This window comes from Thunnus thynnus, chromosome 3, assembly GCF_963924715.1.
Source record: "Thunnus thynnus chromosome 3, fThuThy2.1, whole genome shotgun sequence".
Lineage (NCBI taxonomy): Eukaryota > Metazoa > Chordata > Actinopteri > Scombriformes > Scombridae > Thunnus > Thunnus thynnus.
Window position 1 is genome coordinate 4018910 of NC_089519.1, and position 14303 is coordinate 4033212.

General features: G+C 44.5%; 1 protein-coding gene across 7 annotated transcripts in view; it reads right to left on the reverse strand.

The window, feature by feature from the left end:
- The window catches only part of LOC137175615 (nucleosome-remodeling factor subunit BPTF-like), a 42151-nt gene that overhangs the window by 11508 nt on the left and 16340 nt on the right, over nt 1–14303 (reverse strand). For 4 of the 7 annotated variants that reach the window (XM_067581412.1, XM_067581453.1, XM_067581444.1 and 1 more), the window contains 16 exons: nt 13701–14009; nt 11396–13499; nt 9053–9177; nt 8633–8785; nt 8381–8531; nt 8189–8228; nt 7741–7966; nt 7092–7241; nt 3346–3476; nt 2915–3029; nt 2566–2783; nt 2157–2397; nt 1771–2054; nt 1432–1545; nt 975–1136; nt 331–413 (listed from right to left, as the gene is read on the reverse strand). In XM_067581412.1, coding sequence (XP_067437513.1) covers nt 331–413; nt 975–1136; nt 1432–1545; nt 1771–2054; nt 2157–2397; nt 2566–2783; nt 2915–3029; nt 3346–3476; nt 7092–7241; nt 7741–7966; nt 8189–8228; nt 8381–8531; nt 8633–8785; nt 9053–9177; nt 11396–13499; nt 13701–14009 — 4606 coding nt within the window. The remainder of the gene's footprint in view (nt 1–330; nt 414–974; nt 1137–1431; nt 1546–1770; nt 2055–2156; nt 2398–2565; nt 2784–2914; nt 3030–3345; nt 3477–7091; nt 7242–7740; nt 7967–8188; nt 8229–8380; nt 8532–8632; nt 8786–9052; nt 9178–11395; nt 13500–13700; nt 14010–14303) is intronic. The other 3 variants (XM_067581437.1, XM_067581429.1, XM_067581421.1) reach the window with 3 other exon arrangements.

Below are 14303 nucleotides of genomic sequence, written 5' to 3' on the forward strand. Positions count from 1 at the left end.
GACAAAACTCAAAAAGAGAGAGGAAAGGATAACGTATATACTGCTTTGGTGGTGATGTTACAGTTCCATAAGACGACATCGTCCCACCAATAATAATCCTACGCTGTACATCCTTTCTATGCTTTCTGTCGCTTCAAAAACATGTTGCCACAGCGCTTTCAGTTTGATTTGTGAAAAAAAAGTCTAACTCTTCTCATGACCCAGAACACTTCAAAATAAACCTCGTGCCCACCAAAAAGAAACCTCTGAACACCCACAAAGTGGTATTCACACATTTTCTCACACACACACACACACACACACACACACACACACACACACACAGCTAACCTCTGATTCTCTTCTCTCTCTGCAGGTGTCATGGTCTTCTTCTGCTTCAGATGCTCAATCACGGCGTTTTGTTTCATCACCACCTAAAACGTGATGCAAAGAAGCAAACAACATGTTTGTCAGCAGTTTGAGAGGAAATAGCTTTACTTTAAGACTCGTGATGTGTGCAACAAATGGATTGTTATTGAACGCAACCAGGAAGACCACACGCAGGCCTACGTCAGAGTATATTAGCTGAATATGCAGAAACAAAAAACTGGAACATAGATACACACACACACACATGCACTAGAATCAGAAGAATAGTAGGTCAAATAGACACACGGAGACAGGTGAGAACACACACACACACACACACACACACACACACACACACACACACACACACACACACACACACACACACACACACACACACACACACACACAGTAGTATTGGCAGTGTTACGTCCACCAAACAGAGACAGAGTCTGAGCTGTAAAAATAAACCCAGTCTTGGTGGACGGGTTGGAGGATGATGACTGTTTATGTACTGATGGCCGGCAGAGAGAGGAAGAGAGAGAGAACGAGCTTTGGACTGAGATGGATGACCTGGTTATGATGAGTGCCTGAGCGCACGCACATGCACACGCACACACACACACCTGTTTCTGAATGATGTCGCTCTGGCTGGCTGCGTTAAGGGCTTGCTCTCTCTTAGCCTCTGCAGCTTGTCTCTTCTTCTGCTGTTGCTGCTCTCTGAGCTGCTGGATCCTCTGCAGCTGCTCCTGGACAGATGCTGCCTGGATAGTCACAACGTTCCCGATCTGTGAAGACAGCATAAAGAATATATGCAAAATATCTGAAGCAGTGGTGATGAATCAACTGATACTTCCAATGAAGCTGCATTTATTTAATTTGAACCTCTCATTTTGGTAAATATTACAGTTATACTATTACAGATGTAGGGTTAGGGTATTCTAAAAGTAGCCACAGTATCAAATACAGAATAATTCTAATTTTCTGATGATCCAGTGGGATAAAAAAAAAAAAAAAAACCTTTGCAAGGTTCTGTGAAGGTAATGTAAGCTAGAGTCTGGTTTAGCAGGCCAGCTGCATTACCTGTCCTCCCTGAGCTGAGGTGGTCCCAGTCTGTTGTATCTGGATAGGAAGCTGCAGTTTGATGTGCTGTGGCAGAGAGCCTCCACCCTGCTGGGCCTGCAGCTGGGCCAACACCTGCAGCCACAACACAGAAGATACATTTAACAAAAACTGAAAAGAAAAATCATGCTTTTGTTTACTGACTTGAATAAAGAAATTTATTTAGATGGTGTGGACATCATGTAGCTCCACCTGAGCAGTGTCCGGTTTCTAAACTACTCAAGGTTATCTGAACTACTGCAGTTTGTGGAGTGAAGTGATGGTTAACTTCTCCACGACCGACCACTAGTCTAATCATACCTGTACCTGCTGTTGTAGTCCAGACATGCTGATGAGCTGGGGCGTCTGCTGCAGCTGCAACTGGGTGGTTCCTCCCTGCGTTTTCACCTGCAGCGAGGTGGGAGACTGAATGGGCATGTGGGCCTGCGTCTGGGGGGGTAACTGGCCTTGTGGGGTGGCTGAAGAAGGGGTGCTGGTGGTGGCCAGGGGGGCTGCCCCTGCCTGGACGGGGGAGGCTGCCTGCTGAGCGGGCTGGGCCGGGGTTTTGGTGGAAGTTGAGTTGGGCTGGCCGGGAACTGTGGTGGCTGGAGAGAGAGAGAGAGAGAGAAAGAAAATGACATTGTAGGAAAGATATTTTAGGACTAATCCCGTCCTAAAATGCAAACACTGATTCATACTTTTCATACCTGTGCTTGACGTCGGTGTAGCAGCTGAGGCCAGGGGCGTGAAGAGGAAGCGCTGCACCTGGCCGTTGGGCAACGCCGCCTGCATGAGCTGCTGGCCGGGTCCTGGGATGACAGTGACGCCGTGAGGTATGACCTGCAGCTGGCCAGTGGTCTGACCTTGACCCTGAACCATCACCGTCAGAGCCTGTTGGGTACCACCGACACCAGCCTGCCGATCCACACCTGACCCAGCCTGCTGCTTCTACGGGAGGTAGAGAAAGAAGCTTGTAAGTAGGTGAATCAGTCCAAACTTTTGACTGGCACTGTATTTATTTAATATGTCTGAAAAGTTACACTTTATATATCCTTTAAGTCTAATTTATTTGTGTGATGTAGGACATCCTGGAGTTTTCAGTGTCCCACCACTAACCTGTGTGAGCTGGGTGAGCTGTGCCAGGGTGAGTTTAACCTGGCCTTGCCCCTGCGCCCGCGGTGTGCCGGGTGGTGTTTGGCCAGCTGCCTGTCCCCCTGAGGTGGGGCTGGCTGCCCCTTGTCCAGTGACTGTGGCAACAGGGCTGGCACCCGATATTGCTGTGGACACCGCTTGGCCGCGAATGATCTGCGTCACTACTTGCTGACCACCCTGACCTAAGAAGAGGAAGGAAAGTTTAACATACGGGATAGGTAATGCAAGAATCTCACAGATTTACTCACCCGAGGGATGTTGTATTAGTATTTTAGGAAGAGGCAGGGAACAACATACTGACTCGTTCCATTACCTTGCTGGACCATGAGGGGTGTTCTGAGTATCGTCTTTCCCAAGGGTCCCGTCTGCTGGATTGGGGTTCGGATCACTGTCATTCCTGGACGGATCTGACCACCAGCTGCTAGAACCTAATAGATATTTTCATAAAGACGTTACTAATGAATTATTTCAAAAGCCAGCAGGTTCTTCCTGCCAAGATGTAATAAAAAACAAACCAACATCCACAGTTACTGCTTCTCCTTTCTGCCAAAATATGGAAATAATTACATAAAACTCATTATTCAAAAAGTGAAAACAGCAAAAGGCAACAGAGCCTGTAATGTGAGAGCCTTCAGTACACATGTAAACATGAACCAAACAAAAAGCAACAGAGGGAAAAGATGGAGAGCAGATATGTAGACTATAAAATGTGAATACTCGGGTGCAGGGAGAAGACAGATGTACCTGCTGCTGGGAGCCTGGGGCGTTGGGCCTGATGTTAAGCGTGGTAGTGCGGGGCTGGAATGTGGTGTAGGTCTGGGCACCGCCCGCCGTACTGGAGGGGATGATACCCAACACCTTCTGCTGAACCACACCTGCAGAGAGAAGAGGAGGGTGAAGAGTCACAATGAGGGTTTTCCAGAAAGCAGTTCTAATAATCAGTCAAGATTACATCATAATGGCAGGGAAGAAGAAATATATAAAGCAATGACACAGATGGCACTGTGAGGCAATTCAGTTTAAGAAAAATACTGCAAGAAAGTGAATGCTTTAAGCCTAAACAGTCTTAATACAATGACTGATGTGAAGCGGTGGTTACATGTTTGCATGTTACAAGTGAGCAGTTGTGCAGAGGTCCCGCATTGACTCAGCTCAATACATTATTTGTGGGCTTCTCTCCTTGCGAGATGGCCAGCTTTTGATCACAGCGATGGTAAATATTAGTTGAGCAGGTAAACAAAATCTTCAATGGCTCACTGAAAGCTTAGTTGGGTTTCCCCCAACATACTTGAACGCCCTCATAAATTATGCATGAATTCAGATCCTACTTTAATCTGACAAAGGGAGCGTTTCATATTTGTTCACCGGGCTCTGTGAGCTCACGTGAAGTCGACGGCAGAAATGGAAACCGTCAAGAGTGTCGCTCTTTTCCCTCTGCTCCTTTTCGCCTTCTTGCTGCGGTTTTTCAACCACAACCAAGCAGGTAAACCTATACATCAAGGGTTTCCCTCTTCAAACAGGGACGTTAAGCCCGGTCGTAAGACGTGGGGAGTTGCTGCTCTGGTCGCACACATCAAACACTCGTTTCTATGGACTGGCTTGTTTGTAGAGGTCGGGGAGTTGGGACTCCGGTGAGTGGAGAGGTACACTTTTATTCAAAAAGACGGAGAAAAAAAAGAAAAATGGAATCCCGCTATAGAGGGCTACCTGTCTGGGAAGCAGACCTCAGGGTAAACTTGTTTTCCTGCCTAACTTCCTTAAGCCCTTCCAAAACAAACAGGGCGCCCAACAGTCATGCTGGATAAATACACATGTCCATTAAATGGTTACACTCCACCTGAACTTAGTTTCTCCTTCATAGTCACTTCAAAAAGGTAAGAAAAATCACTTTCTTTGTATCCTTGGTGAATATTTTTCATTTTATCTGGTGATTGCGATGTTTTATTTAAGCTAGTTTATATCAAATGATGAGATTTTGGTAAGGGCGTCATCGTTGCATCATCTTTGAAAATTAGGATTTCTATTAGTTACTGTGGCTTTATATCTGCACGAATGGAGTCTGTATCAACTGGAGGGAATGTGGATCCAGCTTATAAAGGTATTTGAATTACCAAATTAACCTTTCCTATGCTTTTTTTGTTAAATTTTAACAGAAATTCTTTCACTTGAAATTTCACATTTGAATTCAAAAATATATCTAGTGTTTACAGCATGTAATCAAGTGACTGATTTTGTGAAAGCTGAATTTGACCTATGACCCAAACCGGAGCTGTCAACAGCTTTAATGGAGCATGTCATCATGACAGACCACCTTTACTGGGTGTTGTGCTTTATCCATCATCCGATAATTTGACAGGACCACAGACAGGGCAGGTGGTTCTCAGTACAAACCATCGCCTCATCCGCGGTGTCAATATTGACATTTCAAAAAGTTAAAAAGCACCTAATTTGAGATTCAATTCTAAATCTGCAGTCTGGATTTATAACCTCAGACTACACAAGTCTACCATCCCAAAATCTTCCAACCAAAATAACAGCTTTCTATTAGATTACCATGCCGACAGGACACAACCAGACATCATGTGCCATGCCAAACTAAGCTGCTGACTCACGGGGTTTGCACATAGTTTACACCACAATACAGTTGGTGCACAGCAGGCTGCCACAGCAGCACATACACAGTGAGCGACTGGCTGCATCTAAAATGGTTGCACCTGTTAAAATTTGTAGCAACTTGAACCAGATGGCTGGACTTAACTAAGCTTAACATTCGAAGTATGCATTAATTCATTTAACTCTCTCCTTCCTCTTCCTCTCTTGCTCAGACAGTGATCAGCATCTTTTGTCCACTTGGCAAATTGAAGTCTGAAATTAGCTTTGCTTTTAGCTCTGGTTTTAGTCTTTGCTAATTCCTGAGGGAAATATCCGGCTCTGTAGCTGTCACACGCTCCACTATGTTCACCAGCTAGTCGCTAACTTTGCCTGTCTGCCAATTGGGAACTGGGCAGGTAGTGTAGAGGGGGTTTATCACACCTTTTTCATTGAAAACACCTGCGCTCTACGTCTGACAACACTTCTATGGGAGCAGTGAGACTGAGCCAAAACAGTAAAGTTGCTGGCTGGAAAACCAAAACAATGAGCTGAAAGATGCTATAAAGCTCCGTTGAGCTGAAGGAAACTGCAGAGTCGGGCGATAATGGGTGTTACTGAACAAATCAGGGCTGTGGGAGAGGATTCTGAGGTCTGTAACCAGCCCAGATAAACGTTGTATAGAAAAACTGCATTAAGGTGGCAAAACTCACTCTAACAGCTGTGTAGTTGATTCAGAGAGACAGGCGAGGGGCCTAAGTTGTGGGCCTTTAAAAAACAACCTTATACTTGTGTACTTGGCTCGACGACAGCGGCAATTAGGGATGCAAACTCGAACCGTAAAAAAACGGAACCATTCGCTGCACAAACCGCCGCCCGGTTTGCACATGTGAGCTGCAATTTTTTCAGTTCCGCGAGGAATAAAAAGTTGTTTTGTTGTGTGCATGCAAGACTCTCCCTTCCCTTTCCCCATCCCTGGAGAGTAGCTGTCCAATGAACTATCAGTATACCAACGATGAGTCATGTAGGTGGAACTGGATGTATAAAGAGAATACAGGGTGGAGATGTGGCATGTGGAGGACAAAACGTAACGTTCGAGGATGCACCATTATCTTTTAAGTCACCCGTGTGGGAACATTTTAGGTTTCCTCCCTGACTATAATAGTGAGGGAGCGAAGGTCATTAATAAAAAAAAAGAGACTGTCTGTGAATATCGCTTGACACATATAGGGTATGCTAATAGTGATACATCTAACATAATGGGGCATCTGTCACCCAAATATATCCCTGGCCCTAACGAGGTCATTTCAGGCAAATTCAGACAAACAAGGTAAAACACTTTTGCTTTTGAAAGAATATTTGTTGATTTCATATGTTATGAAATATCTTAATTTTGCAAATAAGACAAAATATTAAGAGAACATTAGAAATGTTTTTTTTAAAAATGTTTTTCTTCTTCTTAATGTGGCAAACAAACCGAACCGAAAGCTGCAATAATACAAACCGTGGGCTTGTTGAACCGTCGCGCCCCTAATGGCAATCAGGAAGAGAGGAATGTCTGATTTGTATCTAATTTGTAGACTTTCAAAATATTTGGGCCTGCGGCAGCTGGCACCAACATCATTTCAAATGAAAGAAGACAGACTCGGTCCTTCTACAGCGCCTTGCGCATGGTTGGCACGCTAAAGTGCTTACAATGGCATCCAATTAACGAGCCAGATCTAATTTGGCTCCTTCGACATATTTGAAATGTCTCAGCTGTGGGTCCGAGGTGAAGCAATGAAAACACAAACATGACATGCATCCGGAAATGGCGGTGGATGGAAAGAAGAAATGTCTACATGGAATAACTTGTGCCCTCCGTCTGCCTCTGAGGTGTGACTTATTAAAACCTGCTGTACCTCCTTGTGAAGTTGGCACGTTGACTGTGACGATCTTGCTGTTGGCTGGCAGCGGCAACTTGGTGGTCACTACCTTTCCACCCACGGAGGTTCCCGTAATATGAAAGGTGTGCCCACCAGACGTGGCCACAGTGGTCTCCGTGCCTGCTCCTAATAAAGCAAACAGACAAAAAAAATTACAACAAATATAATACTTTCGCAGCTGTGAATCCAATACTACCATGTGATAACCACCATGGGAACATCTAGCTAATTCTCTGATGAAAGACCAACAGTGTCTGAACTAAAACATTTCCACAGAGTTTTAAACTTTGTTGGTGAAACATGTAATTGTTGCCTAGTTCATTACATCCAATCAACTAACACACCTTTTAGTTAGCACAGCTACAGTGAGTCACATGCATTTGACAGCCACAATAAATACACAAATACAAAAATGTAACACAACAGCATGTTGTTAGAGAATTATAGATTATACCTTGATGTTAAATTTAAGGCTGAATGGCATATCTCTTGGTAACATGTGTTCTGACATGCCGTTTCCCTTAATATAGGTAAGAACAAAGAGTACACTGTTCGTCCCTACTGCTGCCCCATGCTAACGTAGAACAAACCGGCCATTGGTTGCACTCGAACACTCACTACATACCTTGTGTGTTTTGACCCTGCTTGACCCAGGTGGCGAACGACTGCTGGAAGTTCTTGTTCTGCTGGAATGTGACGGGGGTACCCATCTTGGTGGACAGTACCACCTTGGTGCTGGGGGTGCCCTGGCCTGACAGTGAACCGACAATGACTTTGGGCGTGGAGGCAGGTGTGGTGGGAGTCCCTGTTGGAGTAACCGTGACTGTGCCGGGTTTCTGCTCCAGACGTTTCTGAAATAAGTCAGTCGGTAAATTAATAAAGTTTTCGAAAGATATGTCAAAAGTTAAAATACAGTGGGATGTTTTGGGGCAAAAATCAAATAGTGATCAAATATTGTCCTCTGCACAAAGATAAGAGGTAAGCCTTGTTTGAAATAAGTAAGTACCTTTTTCAGTAGTGTTTGAAGAAATTGAGCTTTTTGTGTAAAAACTACTGAACTAATGCACACTTACCTTGGCTTGTTCTGCTGCCTGAGCTTTCTCTTTCTCTACCCTGTAACAGAGAAAAGAACCACTCAAAAATTTGTTGAAAGGAAGAATATCAGTAAAATCTCCATCGTGTTTCGAACTAGTTCTGACAGATCAGATTATTGACTCTTCAGGTACAAGCATCACATCCTTGACCGACCCCTGTGACCCTCTGACCTTTCTGAGAAGGCTCTGATCTCCCAGAGGTCCAGTTCTTCCTCAGCCACCCAAGTCTCGATCACCACCGGTCCCGTCTGCTTGGCAGGTTCAGGCTTCTTGGGGCGCAAGGCACTGGAGCGCAGCCCCTTCCTCTGAGGAGTGTGGGTTTCTGGGAGGGTGGACAAGATGAATTAGCTACAATCATAATTTTGTCTGGGTAGGTCAAAGCTTCCTTTTTTTTTTGGTTAACCTCTCTCTTCAGTGTTTTACCTTTCGGCGTCTCAGGCACACCAAGGGGGCAGATGATTTTGCGGATGCAGTACTCCGAGCGGATGCCGTAGGGCCCCACGTCACGGCGCTTGATGATCTCCGTGGTGGTGATTTCGGTATCTGATGTCTCTGTAGCAATGAGTGGGGATAGGGCTGGGTTGGTATGGTGATGAGGAGGAAAGCCCGAGAAGATGGAGGAAATGCACTCCATACAACATAAAAAAAACAGTGAAACCTGTCTTTTTCTGTAGGTTTCTTTTGGCCAAAACACCCACAGTAAAGAATCTCATATATCAAACAACTCAATTAATTCCACTCTCATTTCTAAACTAAGCTGCAGTTGCTACTTTCATACCAGCACCTACTTACACTACTTGAGAAGTTTGAATGAAGGCATCTTTATTTATTTGATTGTTATACCTGTACGCGTGGTGCCGACAGCAGCGGATGGTTTGACGGCCATGTCGTCCCATCTCAAACAGGCCCACAGGAGCCGCAGCATGAGGCTGACACCGGCCAGAGACTTCACCGTCTGCAGGCGATACCTGGACGCAACACCCACAAATGATTCAAGCATTATTCATAACTAAATGCAAGAATGAAATATTGAGTGTTACACCTGTAGAACAGAGGACTGATATGACCTTTTAGAAAAATCTGAGAGAATAGAAATATGTCTGCTGTAAACATTTTGCTTTAAAATCATATTTGGAGAATGAATATAAACTCTATGGAGAGAAGGAGTAGTTGTTATACAGCTGTGGATAGTAGAGAGCTGGCGTTCCTTTACTGCCATGGTGTCATGCAGGTCATTAATGCAGAAAAAAAAACAAAAAAAAACTGACCACCGGTGACTTGCTCAGTGTTGCAAAAAACATATTGCAGTATGATCATGGAACAGGAAGAGGCAGAGTAAAACCAGACTGAGGTTTTGGTGATTTTCTGTCCCATCATGACCATTTCCATGAAAGAAACAGGATGACTGTCTGCCACCTTTAATACTGCAATTCATTTTATATGTTGATTTGTTTGAAGAACAGATACTATGTCTGACTACTAAATTCAAATAGGAAGCTTCATTTAGTCCTTTTTAATTGAATGAATACTTTAGGGTGTAACAAACAGGTTGTCATCAGTCAGTCTATGAGTTATTGCTTGACGTCATCTCACTCTCACTTAAGACACGCTCGTTTAAAACATCTTGAACATCTATAAAAACACTGATCAGGATGAGGATGTGTGTATCCTTAAGGGGTTGGTAGATATTCCCTTTCCCATGTGTAACCACAGGCGGGAAAATATCCCTGGGTTGCAGGGCTGGGTCATTGCACAAAGTGAACATCCTGACACTTCTCCGACCGCTAGATGATTCATGTCTGCTTCGGAACTCTGAGGTCCGGTCAAGAATAACCAGAGACACCGGGCTCGGAGCCATTAACGTCGCTAGCGGCCAAAGCCACGAACGGCAGACAGGGAGGATGAAAACATAAAGAACAACAAATCAACAGGACACGGTACTGAGACATAAACAGGAAAAAGTGTTTAAAAGGTTGGACGGTGAAAGGAAATAGTAGCGTCTTTATCCCTACGGTTGTTGTTGTAAATATCACAAATTAAAACTATGGCTGTTAGAAAAGTGTGCGGTTATGAAAAAAGGTTTAAAATTAAAACATATCTCACCATTTGTGTATAATTCTTTAAGAAACAGAACTACAAAGGCCTCGTTATGTCACCCAATATTCTCATTAGGGTGAAAAATGAGCTGTTTTCATTCAGTCAGCTGATAAAAAGAATTGGTGTTCTTTGAAAATTCACATTATTAGAAAGTAACTAGTTATCTATAAGCAACTGGGCTCCACTAAAATTAAAAAATATGCAGTATAAATATGAATAACTTCTACAATACTACCCATGTACCACAGCCTTGTGTGTTGATTCATGGGATCCAGACTTTATGTGCACTGTATGTGAAACTTGCACACACACACACAAGTCACTGCTGAACATGTGGAAGACAAATCTCTTCACGACTGGATCCTTTCTCTGGCCGGGTGCTCTGCTACAAAACATAAATCCAGGGAAAAAACACGGGGGTGTCTTCTAATTAAGGTTCATTTTGAAATATTTTACCCTGAAAAGGCCATTCATAAAATACTGTTCTAAGTGAATTCTAGTCTTGCTTTAATTTTTTAATTAAAAGTGAAATTTGGAGTTGTGCCATTCCGGGGTTTTTAATGACAAATTTTTGGGAGTCGGTATATACAAATCATGTCTGACTGTCAAATAATAAAACTTATATGTTCTATTTAAAAGTGCATCAAAAAAATGGAAGTTTCCCCTGAAGTTTGGGTTCAAGTTTTGGGTTCCTAATAGTACAAGACCCACAGTGATTCAGTGTTGGGATCATTGGTTTTCCCCGCTCAAAAATGACATACGGTACAGTGTGTACATCTACTGCTCTTGAACAAGCCGCTTCCCACTGATTCCAAGCAGCTATAACGGCTCAAGTGCAAGGGATGAATTTCACCAAGGAGACCAATTAGACGCGACTTAACCAGTGACCTTTCCGTTACATATGAGGTGCATAATTATGTAAGCATTAGGACCGTAACTTTTTACAGTTAAGGCTTCATAACACAAACAGAGTGAAAAATTTCCATAATGGTTGTAGGTGGGTGAAAGGGGTGAAAAGCTTAAGTGTGTGAGAAAGAGAGCCAGTTACAGAGAGAGAGAGAGAGAGAGAGAGAGAGAGAGAGAGATTACCTCCAGGTGATGCCAAATGTGGGCCTGGGTGAAGGATACGGCCAGACGTCCAGGGCTGGCTTGGCATTGTAGCTAAAAACAGGAACCTCACGGAATCCGCCTCGCCTCGCCAGCACCTTCAAGTCGTCATGTGGCAGGACAAAAATACTCTTGCGGTTGCTCTTGGTGACAAACTTGCGGTAAGAAGGAAGGGCGGTGTCTGAGCGTGTCTTCTTGGTGCGGGAGAATTTGACGAGGCGGACGCGGCCCTTTGTGGATGAGTCCTCCTGGCTCACGGCGACACATGACGCTGAGGTCCTACCGCTGGCGTCAGTTGTTGACTTACTGATAGAGGCTGAGAGTGTTGACTCCTGCTCTTGTGTCACCATTTCACTCTGGCTGTCTTCCGACTGACCATCGAGCCCAGAAGAGCAGATTTTGGTCACAGTTGTTTTCGTCATGGTCGTGAGGGTGGTCACCGCACTGCTCTCTGTTGTTGACACTGCCGGCTTTGTAATTTCTGCGGATGCATGCGATGGTAATTTGGCTATCCTCATCTCCGTAGAAACCACCGTCGTGGTCGTCGTGGAGGTTGTCATTACCTGGGTGATGATGGTCTTGAGCGGTTCCGTCGTCCCACTGTTGCTGTTCTCTTCCGCAAAGTCGTCGCTCAGACTGGACTCCTCCGCTGAAGGTATAGGAGAGGGCGCCATTCTGATGACCTTGACCACCGGACTGGGTTTAGTCTCCGCAGACTGAAACGGTGATGTGCTGTTGTGCTGTATAGTGCTCTGAGTTTTAGCTCCGAGTGTGTCTATGCTGTTCTCCAGCCTCGTCATCTTCAGCGGAGGTTTGTAGTCCTGATCCGATATCGTTATCTTGCTTTCAACCTCTACCTTAGAATCTAGGCTCGGTTCCTTTCCCACAACCTCTGTGCTATCGTTTACAGGGGCCAAATCTCCGTTCACTAAAGGCTTTTGCTGTGTGCTGTCCTTCAGCGACACAACCAGCCCTTCTTCCTCGACTTTATCAACACTGTTCACCTTGAGCTGGGGACTGTTGGTGAGCACACCGTTATTTGAGTTATTCAACATGGTTTCACTCCTCAAACGATCATTACCATTTACCTGAGGGAGAGGAGAAACTGAATCGGGAGTGCCGGCACCTTCGGTTCGACCTTGTCCAATACTTTGCATATTTTCTTGGTTCTCGTCTGGCCCCATGCCATTTTCCTCAATGCCCGACTGTGCTGAGCTTAAAGTTTCTGGGCTTTGCTGAGGAGGTTTAGAAGGAGATGTGTTTTGACTGCTTTTTTGGTCAATAACACTTGTAGGTGTCCTTACTGAGTCCAATTTCATGCTCGATACCTCAGACACTATATTTTCAGTATGTGCAGCCTTGGTAACATCTGATGGTACACTGGCTGTTTGTTGCTCTAAAGAGCAATTAGTTCCCTGTGCTGTTTCATGGACATCAGGTTGTTTGACACCCTCTTGCCCTGAACTACCCGAATTAGTTTCTTTTGGCCCCGTAGTCCTTTCCAGTAAGTCTGCCTCCAGTTCCTGGGGCATGGAGGTGGTTTGGTTTTGTGGTGAAGTTGAATCTCTGTCTGTACCTGTACTGCAACTGTCTTTGGGTGTGGAGTCCTGAACAGGAGAAGAAAGAGGAGTGACAATCTCATCTGCAGTTTTAGAGAGTTCAGCCTGACTCTCCCCTTTAATTTTTCCTTCTCTAACCTCTCCTGGTCCAGGAATTTGTGTCGTGGAAGATTTCCCCTCCACTTTCACAGCTTCGCCCGGTGCGACCTGCGTCTGAGCCAGAGCGTGGGGCTTGAGTGGTGACCGTGGCCGGACTGGAGTGCTCAGAGCTGGGGTTGAAGTGGTTGAAACTGGTGTGGGCGTTTGGGGTTTGGAGGCAGACACCTGTTGCCTCTGCCTCTCTTCAATAATGTGCTGCTTTACTCGGCGCTCCAGCAGGCTGTCCAGCTTGGAGGTCTTCTTCTTCTTGTAGGCAATGCGGGTGAGGAAGCCCTTGCTGACATCCACTACATCGTAGTTAAAAGGCCGTGGAGGGCCCTCTGTAGGCTCCTCCTTCATGGAAACCTTATCTTCCTGAATACTGGATCCTGGAGAGAAAATTAGTTTAGACTTTAATTCACATTGCTATAAACATTAGGTTCACATTGACATTTCTGTCAAATTGAAAAAGTTTGCAATGGATACACAAAATTTAAGTAAATGTATTTTATAATTATGGTTAGACTGACAAGTTTTATATTCAAGTAATTGAATATATAACGCTACTCTACATCAAGTCACACTCATACTTTTCTCTTCATCCGATGGTGCATCTGTGGGGTCCACCTCCATCTTTGCAGGTGATTCATCTGCGGACAGTTCCTCAGACTTTTCCTTTTCATCCACAGCTTCTTTCTTTTCTTCTTCTTCCTCCATCCTCTCGTTAGAGTCCGAATCCTCGACAGACGTCAGACGATCCGTCACAGGTTCGGAGAGGGTAGATGAGTCTTGATCTCTTGTGTCACCACTCGAGGCGGTGACTCCCTGAGCTTCTGGTGCGGCTACACTGGGCCGTCGACTCAAGTCCAGCAGGGTACATTTCTTGCCGAGTTTAGCATCTTTGGAAAAACAGAATGAGAGTTTATTTTTCAATTAGCTTGTAATTTAGGAGCATGACTCATCTGTTAATAAAAAAAATAAACACACTTGATTATCATCTCCAGCTTTTAAGTTCTTCTACATAAAGAATTCCTTGAAAAACATGATGGTTAACACAATTTGACGCTGCAATTAATCTGCAGCTTTACTGGACATTTGCAAATAAATACTAGCAACTAAGGGTGAATGCAGTTAAGAATACTTTGATTGGCACCTTGATAATAAATTCATAAAAGCCAAATGAGTAAAAATCT